The sequence below is a fragment of the Manis pentadactyla genome, chromosome 14 (genome assembly GCF_030020395.1).
Source record: "Manis pentadactyla isolate mManPen7 chromosome 14, mManPen7.hap1, whole genome shotgun sequence".
NCBI classification, from domain to species: Eukaryota; Metazoa; Chordata; class Mammalia; order Pholidota; family Manidae; genus Manis; species Manis pentadactyla.
In genome coordinates, this window is record NC_080032.1 from 29,216,534 (window position 1) to 29,231,839 (window position 15,306).

Here is a 15,306-nt window from a genome sequence, read left to right on the forward strand (position 1 = left end):
CTGTGGTGGGGAGGGGGGAATTTCTGGTTGGTGCATACTTGACTCCCTTCTCCCCCAGGCACCAAGTTGTTCTGTGGTAGGGGTGATGTGAAGCCTGGCTTGCTTTGGCACTGTTAGCTCTAGAGTATGAAGCCGTCAAAGATCCCTACTTTGCCCTGACTCCATAGTTCAAGGACTTTATCATCTCATTATAAGAGAATTATCTCTGTAAAAGGACCATAAAACAGTAAATTAATTAGGAATTATCAGGCTGCAAATTAGCCAGAAGCAGCCCTCTGGCTGTGCCAACATACCGTAAAGATCTTTAGGAACCAGCAAGAGCCTAGAACATCTTGCAGATAAATTGAGTGCTAGGAATTTGTCCAGTGTGACGTCTGGCCGTAAGCCGGGACCTGGAGGGCATCCGACCTGTGCCTGATCGGGGTCTCTCATGAGGATGTCTTTAGCCAGTTGCCTCTTCTTTCAGTATCTCTGTTCACCATAACATTTTGACTATTTAGACTCAGGGTCTTCTACCACTGACTAAAAAAATTCTGTGGGTGTCTGTTTCCTGAGTTGATACTCGTGGTCCCCCTGCAGCCTTTTTCAAAGCTCTTCTGCCTGGTGCTGTTGCACTATGTTTTTCTGTGTGCTCCTCAGACTTTCTGAGCCACCGACTTGACCCATCGGCCCTCCACCTTCTGTCGGTCTGTCTGTCTCTCTCACTAAAAACCCATGTGAGTGAGGTCAACTCTGACTGCACACACTTTGCATCCTGCAAACACTTCTTGTGTGCTCATGCTGTTCCAGTAATGAGCTGGGCACTTCCACATGTTCTCTCACTTAACTTGCACAAGATTCTGGGAGGTGGGCATCTCCACTCCCATTTTCAGATGGGGAGAGGGCAGTCCAGATAGGTTAAGAGGTGTAACTAGTACACGGGATGTTGGCTCTGCTAGGGAAAGGTCTGTTCCTTGTTAATTGCTTGGGTTTGGACAGTTAACAGAAGTCTGAGTATCTCAGAAACTGTGTGTTTGATAAGTGATTGACAGTTAGTAAGGGATAAAGCTGAATTCGATCACAGGTCTTCTGACACCCACTACATTATGTCTTCTACTAACAGAGAGTTAATTACATTGATGCTGATCCATTTGATTGGTAGAAATTAGTATTAATACATTATGTGTTCTATAGTAAATTCATTTCTTTATTGTTAGAAATGTTAAGCCTTTTCCATGTTATCTTAAAGTTTTAGTCAGGTTGTAGTAGATTTTATCATCACGTTAACAAAAAGTTGCCCATCTTCCCTCTCAGTTCATTCGATGTACTGCGCCTTTCAGAAAGCTGGCTTCTGGGGAACTCCAGCAAGAATATGGTCTCTTCTCTGTTCTCACTCGTGACTTCCATTTTAGTGTGTGGATTCCACCTGCCCTCCCCCACCAACACACACCCAGTGAGAAACCGGCAGGTCCTTTTGGGAGGCAGTAGATGGCCACAGCAGCTTTGCAGTGGCCATGGCCGCTGGCTTCTCCACCTCTCTGGTTTCAGGTCAGCTCCGGGCAGGCCGGGAAAAGGGCCCTTTCATTTTCATGTTGTTGACAAGGGCACTTGGGGGGGGGGGCGGTCATGTGGTCACTTTGCTGCCTGTTCAGCATCAGCCCTGAAAACGGAGTGCTTGCTTTCTATGATGGCTCCTCTTTGGCTCCTGAAATCAGGAGTGGGCTCATCGGCCCAGGTTTCTGTTCTCTGAGGTGCAGGGAGCTGGTGGGGCTTTGCCCACTGAGAGGTGGCCTGACAACAGCAGCAGGAACGAGCTGAGGGGGATGGAAACTTCCTGGGCAAGGAAGTGGCCTGTGTGGAGATCCCAGAATGTGGAGTCTGCTTTAGGAGAATGGCCCGTTGTATTGGGGAATCTGAAGCCACCCCCAAGTTTGGTGAATACTGGGGGGACTCCCACAACTCAGCATGTAGTCACACTCGTGACTGTGATTTATTACAGGGAAAGGACATGGAACACAGTCACCAAAGGGGAGAGGCCCGTCGGGTACAGTATGGGGACCAGGCTTGGCTTGTAGAGCCCCCTCCCAGGGGAGTCACACAGGACAGGCTAACTCCCCAGCGATGGGTCGTGACAGCACGTGTGAAGTGTCATCTGCCAGGAAGTGGGTCAGAGACTCAGTGCCCAGGGTGTTCCTGGGGCTGCTCATATAGGCACCCTCTGCCTGCACCTGCCAAGAGCCAGACCCCTTGAAGGAAGGCAGGGGCTCAGCACAAGCCACATGCGCAAAGAGTCCAGGCCAGTGAGCTTCTTGTGTCAGTTAGGGAGTGGTGGGAGCCCTCTGAAAATCCAAGTTCCCAGGCGCTAGCTGAGGGTAAACCCTGCCAGCAGGCCTTTCTCAGGAGGGAGGCCTGAGGCCTGCAGTGCTACTGAATTTCTGCACATAGTGATCTCACTCCCATCCCCCCAGGTTCTTAAGGTCAAGCTCTCTCCCATCATGGGAGCCTGGCCTTTGGCCAGTTTCTCTGTACCACTGGGGCCCCAAAGGGCCCTTTTCTCCTGGTGTGTGTAATAATCAGACAAGCATTTATGAGTGTTGCTATCTTGCTGAGCTCATTTTGCCCATGTGGAAACTCAGGTGGGGGGAATTATCTCCATTTTATAGACGAGGAAACAAATCTCAGCTAAGAAGTAGCAGTTCTGATCCTCTGACATCAAACCTGTGTTCCTTCCCACTCTGATTTCCTGATTTGGGTCTTCTGTGTGTGTGTGTGTGTGTGTGTGTGTGTGTGTGTGTGTGTGTGTCACTCTCCTGCTCTTTACTTACTACTTTGAAAAATTTCCCCATTAAAAAAAAAAAAAATTTCCATAGAAAGGTAGCTTTCTATCACTACTTCAAATTGGAAATTAAAAAAATTTTTTTCATAAAAAGAATAAAGCAACCATAAAATAAATGCAAGAGGAAAAATACTATTATGTTTGCAACAGTCAGGAAAAGTTGGGAGTTGAGAAGAGAGTGACTTGTCTCAATGTGCAAATTGATTTTATTTAATTTGGAGAATGGCAGATGTCATTCTGCACTTGGGGAAGCATTGTCGTGAGAGGACAGGTAGAAAGGATAAGATTTTTACACCCAGAGAGACGCCTTTTCTCTAGAGGGTGCTCCTTGGGGTCATGGGCCTAGGAACAGTCTGGGAAGCATGTGTTTACCCAGGTGGGCTTAGGACAGTAGAGGAGACCCCAGTGCATGTGAAGTTAAGCTGGGACACCTACCCTCTTGAGAAGGACCAGGGCCAGGTGTCCCTGGAGCTGCATGGAGGCCAGGCCCCTTACTTACAATGCTTGTCACTGCAGGTCACTGGCATCCCCATGAACTGCTCTGTGAAATTGCAGCTGAGCCTGTACGTCAAGGCCATCAAAGGCATTGGGTGAGTGGGGCTGGGGCAGGGACTTGTATAGAGATTAGGGACTCAGCACCTTCTCAGGGACCAGTGTGGCTGGGAGGGGATGGTCCCACTGGGTGTGGAATCTGGTCTCTGCCATAGTCCTCTCAAAGGAGTCTCAGCTCTGGGCTAGGGCCCGGCCTACATCCTCACATCCCTGCCCCAGAATCCTCTTTTTCCCTCTTAATACTTGTCCCCAAATTAGCCAGAATCTTCCATCCAAGCTGTTGTCCACTGAAGAGAAAATTGAAAAAAATTAAATTCTGGTGAAACCAAATATTTGATAATGGAAACCTACCAAAGAGCATCCTTGAGTCTGACAATTCACTGATTTTCTTTTTTGATTTGTTAAATGATAGCTTTATTGAGATATAATTCACATACCATAAAGCTCACCCTTTTACAATAGACAACCCAGTGATTTGTAGCATATTCACAGAGCTGGGCAACAATCGATTCTCTTGGGTCATACCTAGGAGCCAAATGGCTGGGTCATGTACTAACTCCATGTTTAACGGTTTGAGGAACCACTAGACTTTTCCACAGCGGCTGCACCATTGTATTTGCTCACCAGCAGTGTAGGAGGGTTCCGCTCTCTCCCCATCCTCACTGAGTCCTGTTAGAACATGATGTTTTGATAAAGCTGGGTTTGGAAGTACACTGATTGGTCTTTCTGTCAGGTCCTGTTCTTCTTAGCATATTTGAAATAGTTTCATTAACCAGAAAATTCCCCTTAGAACAATTCCTGGGTGGCAGGAATGTGAGCATCTATCCAGCTTTGTAAGCTGCTTCTCAGCTGGAAAGAATAACGCTGTCGCAGGGAGGTGGGAGTGGTAAGTGCATGCTCATCTCCTTAAGGCCCACTCTGGCTTTTAATTTTTACATTTTGAGGTTGCTCTCAGGGTTTATTCTGGAAGGATCTGTGGTTGGTGAGATGACACTGGGTGTGCACCAGGCATCTGCTACCCAGGCCTGTGCTCTGGGCCCCACATCACTGGCACCTGGTCTGTTAGCTTGGATGCACCGGGCCTGGCAGGTGACTTAGAGGAGCCGGACATCCTGGGTGGGGATGGGCCCGAGGGCCAGCCCCTGCCCAGCACCAAGGGAATACAGGCCCAGCATGGCCCCATCCTGTGCACTTTCAAATGCATTTTTCAAAATATGGATTTTAACATGAGTTCTGTCAACTTTTACTTGTTTTTCAAATTCTTGACAAATGCTGCTCAAGCCAGTGGTTTGCCCAGTGGCTGGATTCTGCCTGTTGGAGGCTGCAGGCCACTACCCTGACCTCTCTGGGCCTCTGTGGTCTCGTCGCTTCAGAACAGGGGCCGCTCAGCTGCCCAATGTTCCCTCCAGGCTGGAGCGGTGGCCTCAGTGGAGCTGGTTTAGTGGCTGTGCATATTGCCATCCCTGAAGGCCGGCGGGGTGTGGGAAAGGTATAGAGGTGCAGCCGCCTGGAAGCAGAGCTGTTTCACTGTGCCTTGTCTGAGCAACTTACAGTCTGTTTGCTAGCAAGATAAAGGCAGTGGAGTTGCATGCTCTTTGCATTTAATTTATGTCAGTTCTTAGCAAGCTCAGGTAACAGAGGCCAAACTGAGTGGAACCCTCCACCGTATTCCCATAGTGTTTCCCAGGTCTCCCTCTGGAGGTGACACCATGCACATTCATTCCCTGCACAATACTTAATGGGGGACCCAGAGAGAGCTGAGGATTGTGACTGAGGGATTTTAGCCTTTTGTGTTGACTCCGGGGCCCATCCCCTACTGAACTCCACCTCCCCTGTGTGCAGTTGTGCCACCTTTAAGCAGACCCAAGAATGGTAAAGTCACAGAATACTTTTGTCTTATTTTGCTGCTATTTAGCAATGACAATAAACATCCAGCACTGTTTAAGTGCTGGGTATTCTTTTAAGTCCTTTGCTCAATTCTTGCATTAGGTCCTCACTGCACCCCTGTGAGCAGTTCCAGTATAATCCACATTTTACAGAGGAGGCACAGAGAGGGTACATGGCATGCCCAAGGTCACACAGCTTGCTAATAAGTGGTTATGTCAGGGGTTCCCAAGACCATGCTCAGGTTTGATGATTTGCTGGGAAGACTCTCAGGCCCCAGCATGTGGTCATGCTCATGGTGGTGATTTATTACAGCAAAAGGATTCAAAGCAAAATCAGCAAAGGGAAAGGAGCATAGAGTGAGGTCTAGGGGAACCAGGAGCGCTTCCAGAGCCTTCTCCCCAGGGAGTCACACCAGACATGCTTAAGTCCCCCAGGGAGTTGTGATAGCACATGCGAAGTGTCATCTATCAGAGAAACCCATGGGAGACTCAGCGCCCAGGGTAATGGGGGGCTGCTCACGGAGGCACCTACTCAGACCCAGACTGCATGCTCCCCGAAGGAAAGCAGGTGGTCAGCATAAACCATATTGTTTGTTAGCTGGGTGTGCCATCCTGAATAAAACTGGGGCTTTGTTCTAAAAGGAATGAATGGATATCAGCTAGGTCACTGGCACCCTCTGCCAAGAGTTTAATTTTAAAAGGTATTGTCAGATTGTCAGGCAGCTCCCTGCCAGGAAACACCCATTCTTCAAGCCCTTTCTAATCCAGTCATTGCAAAATCAAATCGCACCTGAGCCCAGAGCTTACCATCACATGTCCAAAGCTGCTTGAAAAAACTCCTCACTCGCTTTGTCTCACTTATTTCCAGACAAACAGGAAGGATCCAGCCGGTGGTCCTGCCACTGCTGTGGTTCAGTGAGGTAAGGCTACCCACCTCGCCCCACACCGGGGGTGCGTGGGCAAGGAGTCTGGTACCCAGTGAGGAGCCGGTGTGGGCATTTGAGGCAGAAGGGAAGGCTGGGCCAGTCAAACAATCTGTCAGAAACTTCCCACTGTCCAAAGCCTCACACACCACACTTTATGTCAGTCATCCCGGAGCTGAAAGGACCTCTTGAGGTGAGGAAGACAGAAGCAACGTGAAATTGTGAAGCAAGCCCAGGGCGTAAAGTGGCTTTGTTAACTGCATGACCACTTCTGAGAAGGGAAGTGATTTTCAAGGTGTCAGCTTTTCACTTGTGCTTTCTTTTCTCCCAGCTTTTCAGAGTTCCTTCAGGCCTTGCTTGTCTTTAATCAGGGTGAGCTAATGGTCCGCACAGCCTCTGAAGGTCAAAGTCATTTCCTGCTCATGTCACACTCTGCTATCCACAGTCATTCAGGAGTGCCTAGGCTTCTTCCCTGCCCCTTGGAGATCCTCAGAACCCATCCCATTCAATGAATTGGGAAAGATGGAGAGAATCATGTGGGAGGTTTTTACAGGGCAGGCATGAAAGCTGTAGAGGCGATGTGCCCATGTCCCAGGGGATTCTGGGAAATGTGTGGCCCTGGAGGACATGGAGGGACCTGCAGACTCCATTACATGCTGTGGCCAGTGGTCCTGAGATGGGGAGGGGGGTGGTGGCCAGAAGGATATTGCATGGGTGGCATCTACCCCCAGGCCCCAGCCTGTTTGTCATTCTCCTCCCCAGAGTGGGACAATGGAGGGTGAGACCCTGCAGACGTTCTACACCCAGTTGGTGCTGATGCCCAATGCACTACACTACACCCAGTACTTCCTCCTCGCCCTGGGCTGCATCCTGCTGCTCATCACCATCATCTGCCAGATCCTGAACCAAGTAGGTGGTGTGGTCTGGCCAAACGGCATACTGCTTGCCTGCTGGGGGCAGGCTCGGCTTGGATCACATCTCCTGGCCTTCCCTTCTCTGCCTGGAGCCCAGTTTGGGCAGCGCATCTCTGCCTGGTGAAGAGGATCTGTCGCTGTGTCCTTGCATCTCTTGCATCCTGTGCTGCTTTTTTTTGCCTGTTCTGGGAGGTCTGGGAATCCTCCCTCGGAGGAACTGCGGGTGGCTTTTGGGTACTGAAACCTGGTACTTGAATAGTTTGTTCATCAAGTCAATACCTGTCAGGTTCAGGGCATACAGCAGTGAACAAGACAGGCTGCAGGCCGTGCTCCAGGGGAGCTTGGGGGCTGGCATTCTAGTTGGGGAGACAGATAAATAAACAAGTAAATAAACAGTAAAGATAATTTCACTGATTATAAGGCTGTTAGGACTGGGGCAGTGCTATTGACTAAAAATACAATATGAACCGCATGTGTAATTTTAGATTTAGATTTTCTAATAGCCACCTTAAGTTAAAAAAATTAATTTTAATCATATGTTTTATTGAACCCAAATATATCCAAAATCTGACTGTTGCAACATACAACCAATATTAAAATATATACATATTTTGCATTTTTTTCATGTTAGGTCTTTGAAATTCTGCTGTTTATTTTATACTTAGAGCAGGTCTTGATTTGGATTGGCTCCATGTCAAAGGCTGGATAACCTTTTATGGCTACCAGACTGGACAGCACAGCATTCAAGGGGGCTGGGACGGCTATAGAAAGAATGTCAGGAAAGGCTTTTCTGAAAAGGTAGAATTTAAGCTTCGGTGTGAATGCTCAGGAGGAACTCATGGGAATGCACAGAGTCATGGGAAGAGTGGGAGGAATGGCCAGTGCAAAGGTCCTGAGGCAGGGACGGGAGGCTTATGGGAAGATCTTGGAGTATCAGAGTGGCTGGAAGGGAGTGAGCAGGGGAGAAAGGTAGGAGGTAGTGTCTGTGAGGCAGGGGCAGGTCACACCATGCCCTGTAAGGCAGGATGAGCAGCCTGGAACTGCTTCTGGGCAGGACAGCAAGCTGTTAGAGGCTATTAAGGAGAGGAGTGACTGGGTCAGCTGCTGTGTGGCAAGTAGGTCCCTGGCTGGGAGGGTGGAATCAGGGGGACCAGTGGGGAGGCCCAGGTGAGCAAGGATGGTGACTTAGACCAGGGTGGGAACGGGTTATTTTGGAAAGGGAGGATAGATGAAAAAGAGCTTTGAAGGCATCCAACCTCTAGGGACAGAAAGGATGGGGCAACATGAATACCTCTTTTCAATTTGGTGTCATTCATTCATGGCACCCCCTGGCACACCTTTGCTGAGCAAGTTCATTTTGCAAGGCACCGTGCAGTTTGTGGGGGTACAGCAATGATTAGATATGATGTCCGGAGAACAGGGGACAAGACAGACTTTAAGCGATTACTACAGCCACACAGGGACAAGGCTGTGATCTCGGGGCTCCAGGGGCAGTGGGTCCCGGGCAGCTACCTGACAGGGAGGAAGTGCTGTTCCATGGCAGGAAGTCTCAAAGGCTGTTGAGTCTGTGAACAAGGAAGTTGTCCTGGGGCCACAGGCTGAAGACCTTTGAGGGGGACCTACCTGGGTCCCCTGCTGCCCCTCAGGCCCTCAGCAACACCTGCTTTCTGCTTTAGCTTTGGCAAAAAGCTCTTTCTCTTACTCCTCTATCTTGGAGGCAGCTTGCCTGCTTGCTTGCTTGCTGGAGCCATAATACACCTTCCCAGGCTCTTAACTTGGGCTTTCCGACGCCAGGCCTGATTTCCCTTCCGAGTCCCCTGTCCTGTAGGGGAAATGGTTTGTGCTGGTTCCAGGATGGTAGGGCCCTCCAGCTCTTGCAATATTGCTACCTCTGGTGCCTAAGCCCCTCATGAACATTGGGTCTGATCAGCCTGCAGGGTGGCCCTGTTGCTGTCCCTGCCTCAGTGAGAGCTGGGCTGAGCATAGCTGTCACTTCAGTGAGCAGAAGGGAGTTCCCTAAGGTATTTCGGCTGAATTATGCTAGAACAGCGGGAGGGACCAGAAGCCACAGCTCCCAGCCCGTGGATATGTCCCTGGGTAGATTTCTACTAGTGAAGACACACACGCACAGCCATACTTGGAGGGCCCAGGAATCTGGCTGAAGCAGGGCTGGGCCAGGAGAGGAGGCCAAGGCCCTCTGGCCCCTTTGTCTCTCTCCATTCAGAAGTTGGGGGGTGGAGGAAAGAGTAAGGAGACCGGAAGTGCTGGCTATGGCCTCCTTCCCTGCCTCACCCCACAGATCAGAGTGTGGCCCCAAACCCAGTAAGAGCCATTCTTTCCACTGCTTCTATGGACGATGCAGTTGAGACTCCCTCCCTGCAGGTTTCACTGGAGGCCAAGTAATTGAAATTTAACCAGTATGGTTTTTTTGGCCTAGTAGAAGGTAGGCCTTACGTGCTGTTATGTAATTGTCCTGATTTTTTTTTTTTTAATCATGTGCTGGTGAACTCAATGTGTTTTAACTTCTCTTCAGAGAAATTTTTCTTTTCAAGTCATTCTTTAAAAAATCAATTATTTTAACAGGAAAACCTGTTTCTGGTCAGTTTAAAATGCCACCTGCCTGACCCACTGATCCTTGGCCGATCTGCTCTGCCTCCACGGCCCGTCTCCCCACCCTGGTTCCTCTCCAGGTCCTATGTTTTCATGTGGACACACCCTTTTTAGCTTGGCTTGTCCCCCCAACCAAGCATGTTTCCTGAAGATACCTGTGTTTCTGTCACTGGTGAAGGGCACCAACTCCCCAGATATCAGCCAGCTCCACTAGTTACTGGTTATTGGACTCAAATTCTGCACCTGCTCTTTTTCAAAAATCGAAGAACCATGTAAACTCTTTTGTGTTTGGCTGCAGCATCAATTATAAATTAGCTTGGTTATCTTCTAGGAGAAATGCTATTTATTTTGGAGTAGTAGTAAAAAGGGCTCAAAGGATAAGGAGGCCATTCAGGCCTATTCTGAATCCCTGATGACGTCAGCTCCCAAGGGAACTGTGCTGCAAGAAGCCAGGCTGTAGGTGGGTACCAGGTAACACTTCACTTCGTGCCTTCCCGCCCTGCCTCCCCTTCCGTAGCGATTAGAACTCTGGTGGCTTGAAACACTTTGTCTCTTAACCATTTCTTCAGTCTAAACTTCACCTGGAGTGTCTACAGACTGAAAAATACTTACTGGCATATTTTGTTTTTGGAGAAACTGCCAAAGTAGATGGTAGTTTCTTTGATCCCAGGAGTGGTAGGAGATGAATGGCAATCAGTGTCCTGTGGGCTGGCATCTTATTTGCAAGGTTGTGTTAGAAAGACAGGATCAAGGTTGAGTCAGCTGCTTCTCAAACCTCTGATGTGATAGACTTCTCTGGGAAAGTTTGCTAAAAATGCGGACCCTTGGACATCCTTCTAGACTTCCAGGAATAGAATTATGGATGGGGTCCAGGAATCTGCATTTTAATGGGCCCTTAAGAGGATTCAGATGTACATGGTCCAGGGACCCCTGTCAGAGAAACATTTATCAAAATAAGTCTGGGATTACTGATGAAGAAAAGAGTTGAAGCATCAATTGAGCACCAACTGAATATCCAGGGTAGGTTTGCCAGATTGAGGAAAAACAAACAACAAAATCCTAAGATACAACAGAAAAGGTGCCCAGTTAAATTTGAATTTTGGTCAAACCATGAATAATCTTGAGGATAAGTGTGTCCCATGCAGTTTTTGGGACATGCTTTTACTGAAAACCTCTTTCTTGTTTACCTGGAATTAATATTCAGTTGGACACCCTGACTTTATCAGGACAGGTAGGCTCCTGCCTTTGGGAGCCACGTTTTCCTACACCAAGTTCCATTAGGTCCGATGCCCTAGAACAGCCGCATCCTGCCAGGGATGTGACAGGCAGAGTTGCAGGCTCTAGTCTGGGTAGGGGTGAGTAGCTCTATGGTTGTGCCTCTGGTAATAGCTGTTATTTTGGTATTTCTGAAAAATGTGCCACCCTTGAGGGCTTCTGGGGCTGGGTGTGCTGAGGTTCAAAGCATTTTGGAGAGCCACAGAGTGAGGGTGTGGCAAGGACCCTGCTCTTTGGGGCCAGTTGGCTGCCCCCTGGGGCCAGAGGAGGAAATAAGATAGAAAATGCAAAGTGATGGCATGGGTGTGTTTGCGTTGGCAGGTGCTGCCAGCCCTGCAAGGAGGAGGCGGGAGGGAGAGTTCTGTTCCCACCCAGGCTCTGGGGGGGCTCCCCCTGCCTTTCAGGAACAGGAGGACAGGAGTGAGCATTAGGGGGGTGTCCTCCTGAGGGCACAGTTCCTGGATTTGTCCAAGTTGGAGACAAGCCCCCTTTCCTGCCTGCCTCCCAGGGACTCCTCTGGGATGCCTTTTGGGTACCATTTGGTCCCATTAGCACCCCTGTCCCCTTTCAACCACAATTCCCTTCAGTAGAAACTTGCCTAGTGTTCTCAGGGTACAGGGGTAGGGCCCTTAGGCATAGAGAAGGGGGTTATTTGTTTTTAGCACAGACAGACTTAGGGTTGTGAGGTCAGAGCCCCCATGGCTGCACCTTTGGGCATAGCCAGGAGGTCCTGCCACCCTCCCCCACAATACAACAAAAACAAAACTGGGGTCTCCCTTTTATATTGCAAGCAGAACACATTAGTTTTTTGAGTTATTAGGGAACTTTCTGATTTAAAGAGATTCTGCTGCCCTGCAGGAGAGTCTGCTTCCCTTCTGGAAGACAGCTCCACCTCCACTCCGGGGGACACCCCTCCCCCAGTCATGTCTGTTTGGGGAATGCAGTGCCCTTGTAGACTTCGGTTTGGCAGGGCAGGTACCTGGGAAGTAGCCCATGGTCCTGGGGACCTGGAATCCCTGCTGGGCAGCCTACAGACTGTGCTTGGGTTCCTGGGGGACACCCCGTACCTTGCCCTGTATCTTGGCATGGGGGTGATCTTGAGGGGCTTCCTTGCTTAGGAGAAGGCAGGAAACGGGCCCTTCACTAGCCCGAAAGAGTATTTTTAAGTGAATAAGAAAAAGACAGCCCCTCTGTGCAGATGCAGCCAGCTGTAGGGCAGAGGGCTTGGCAAGCAGCACGACAGCCCCTTTGTAGCCCCTTTGGCTGGGTACCCTTCTGCTGTGAACAGCCTGGACAACTGTACAGGGCAGTGCTTCAGGGAGATGTTCCTGAACCTTTCTTACCTTCTCATTACCCTTTCTCCTGTTCCAAGTCCTCATTCCTCACTTTAACGAAAGTGGGAGGAAACAGGAGGAGGAGGAATCTACTTCCCATTCTGGTCCCTTGGGGATTTATTACATATGTTTTTCTTGGGGAAGACCAGGGGTCCTTTCACAGTCTGGAGATAATTTCCCTTTTTACTTTTGAGAGAGGCTTTCTCAGGTCGTGGTTCTCTGGGCCCACATTGCTGAGGTTCTGGCCCCTCTGGGTGTCTCATCCTGTCTTTATGTGGTGGTGGGGACTGGTCTCACTCTGGTCTGGCCTCTGCACCAACTTTCTGGCCCCTGGCTTGAATGTGGCTCAACCCAGAAAGCCTTGGATCTGTCTCAGAGGGAGAGGACCCAGGAGTCCCACCCTCCCCCATGTGCTGCCCAGGTTGGGAGTTTGATTCCTGCCTCTGCCTGGTGAATCAGGCCTTTTTGCCCCCCAAATCTGTCTGTCTGTATCCATGAATGATCAGTAATTAAAACGCTGTCTCAGTGATGTCACAGTGTATGTCTCACTCTGCAGCTGGCCGTCCCTTAATTTTCTGTTTGTGACAGCTGTCTAGGTTGAACACCATCTCGTGACTGTGATTTAAAAATGCATTCTCCTGTCAATGGACATTTAGGTGGTTTCCAGGTTTTCTGTGTTGTCAGTGTTGCATGTACACCCTAGAGTCCTTGCTTTGCTCTTCTTACTGTGTGGGCAAGTCCCTTTGGGTCTCAGTCTCCCACGTGGGGTGAGGGCAGGGCAAGATGGTGTCTAGTGAGGTGTGGAGGCCCTTGTAACTGCATTCTGGAGTCTGTAGGTTTCTCCAGTCTTTCCTTATCTTGAGGTTGAGAGATGGGTGCCCCCAAGGGACATGAAAGGTTGGGCTTCCTTGTGGGTGCAGGGACCAGGGTAGGGCTGGGATGTGGGTGGGGCTTGGTGAGGGGGCTTGGTGATCGAGCTGTTCCCTTTCTCCACAGGGTCCTGGAGATGCCACGAGCCAACCCAGCCTGGCTGCCCAGCCAGACCATCTCCCCACTCCCTACACCCCGCTTCTGCAAGACTCTCTCGGCAGACAGCCCACCAGTCCCCAAGTCTGAGCCCCCCAGATGCCATATGCGTGTCTGCACATTGCACACCCGCAGCACCTGTGTACGCGTGTGCACAGATGTGTGCAGACACACTCAGGGATGGAGCCGGTACTGAGGGGACTCTGAGAGAGGCTCAGCAACCAAGACTGTTCTTGAATTTTCCCTCCAAGTGAACCATAGCCCTGGCCATAGTTGCTGTGGGCCTGGGCTCTTGATGACTCATGTTACCTCTCCCCAGTTGCCCTGTCATTCACTGAACACTGCAGACCCTGTTTGGTGGCTCACCCAAGTTAAAGCAGGAGAGGGCTGTAACTCCATGGGGCCAGCCACTGTCCAAAGCCCAGCCTGGGAGTGCAGACTTCTTGTGCCAAAGCCAGGTGGGCACGGGCCATGGATTCAGCACCTCGCTGGGGCCTAGAGCTTTGGTCACTGTACATCCATCTGAGACAGGGGTGAAGTCCATTCACAATGGTGAGAGCTCAAGATGCATAATGCAACTGCTATGTGTCCTGACCCCTAAGCAGGACGGTGATATCTCTGAAGTCGATACAGGCACCTGGTTTGGGTGTCTGGGCCCCTTTCCTCCAGCCTAAACTGACATCATCCTGTATACTGAGCCAGCCACTCCTGGCTGGAGTGGAGGGAGGCTGCCCCCAGTGAGGGTCCTCGGCCTCTAGGTGCCAGGGCAGAGGTGGAGAGGCCCAGGTGGGACTGGTCAGTCTGCTAGGGTGGGAGAATGTCCGTCCAGGGCTCCTGGTCTCTGGGGCAAGCCTTTGTCTCTTTTCTACTGGAAGAGAAATGAATTTTATCATCTTTTAAAAATAATTCACAATTGAAGTAATAAATCTTTTTAAAAAGCTAATGTCTGTGATGGCCTCTTTGCTGGGGATGGGGGAGGCTTCCTGGGGAATTCTAGGCTCTCTTTTTAATCAGTGGCTCCTTTCTGGTAGCTTCCCCAAGTGTTGCTCAGGGGCTGGGCTGCTGACTTACCTTCATATTGTTTAAAAATTTCAGCTGTGTGTATATTCAATTTATGCAATACTGCAAGGCTGTTTGACCATTACCCCATCCCCAAGGTAAGTACCTTTGCCATTTTGGCCTGGAACCTGCTAGGCTTTTTTCTCTGTATTTGTATACAGATCAAGGTGCCTATTGGGACATTATAGTCTCGGTTCTGGACTTTTGCTTTTTCTTGTTACATAAATGACAGAACAGAGAAGTGATTAAGAGAAGGGATTGAAGGCAGATGGTTGGGGGCTTGAACCTAAGCTCTGCCTCTTACTAGTTTTGTGATTCCAGGCAAATCACTTGAAAGCTCTATGCCTCCATGCCTCAGTTTCTCCACCTCTAAAATAGAGATAATAGTACCTACCTCTTAGAGTGACATTTTGAGGATTCAGTGAGCCAGTCAAGAAATGCTTTTAGTGCATAGCTGGCACACAGCTATATAAATTTGCCATTATTATCTGTTAGGATTTATCAGTCTTCTATTTTTTTCCCATCCACGCTGGACACTGTTCAACTTGTTCCTGCCGTGGACAGCCTTCCCTGTTGGTACAAACTGAGCTGCCTCCTTTTTCATGGCTGCACAGTCTCTAAGCCCTTCCCTGAATGAGCACCCACGGCAGGCCAGGCACTGCCCCAGGAACACCCTCAGATGAGTTTCTCAGGAACATTTGGAGGGGGCTGGTCCCAGGAGTGGCCTCTCCCCATACTGGCACCGTCGATGTTGGGGGCTGCCAGATGGGGTTTTCCCACCCGAGAGCCAGGGGTGCTTAGAGGACACAGCAGGCACTGAGCCTATACCCCTCAGTGCTTTAAGGGGCCCCCAAGACAGTTTCATTTCTTTTATAATAAGCGAACTTTTGGGTAGACTGTTTTAAAACCCAA

The 15,306-nt window shown here is 49.8% G+C and overlaps 1 protein-coding gene across 5 annotated transcripts in view; it reads left to right on the forward strand.

The window, feature by feature from the left end:
• Nucleotides 1-14,278, forward strand: part of SCARB1 (scavenger receptor class B member 1) — a 63,449-nt gene extending 49,171 nt beyond the window's left edge. For 3 of the 5 annotated variants that reach the window (XM_036921791.2, XM_057492320.1, XM_036921794.2), the window contains 5 exons: nt 3,332-3,405; nt 6,122-6,173; nt 6,939-7,085; nt 10,032-10,160; nt 13,306-14,278. In XM_036921791.2, coding sequence (XP_036777686.1) covers nt 3,332-3,405; nt 6,122-6,173; nt 6,939-7,085; nt 10,032-10,160 — 402 coding nt within the window. In that variant the 3' untranslated portion in view covers nt 13,306-14,278. Of the gene's footprint in view, nt 1-3,331; nt 3,406-6,121; nt 6,174-6,938; nt 7,086-10,031; nt 10,172-13,305 lie in introns of all 5 variants that reach the window. The other 2 variants (XM_057492319.1, XM_036921792.2) reach the window with 2 other exon arrangements.
• Nucleotides 14,279-15,306: the final 1,028 nt, after the last annotated feature.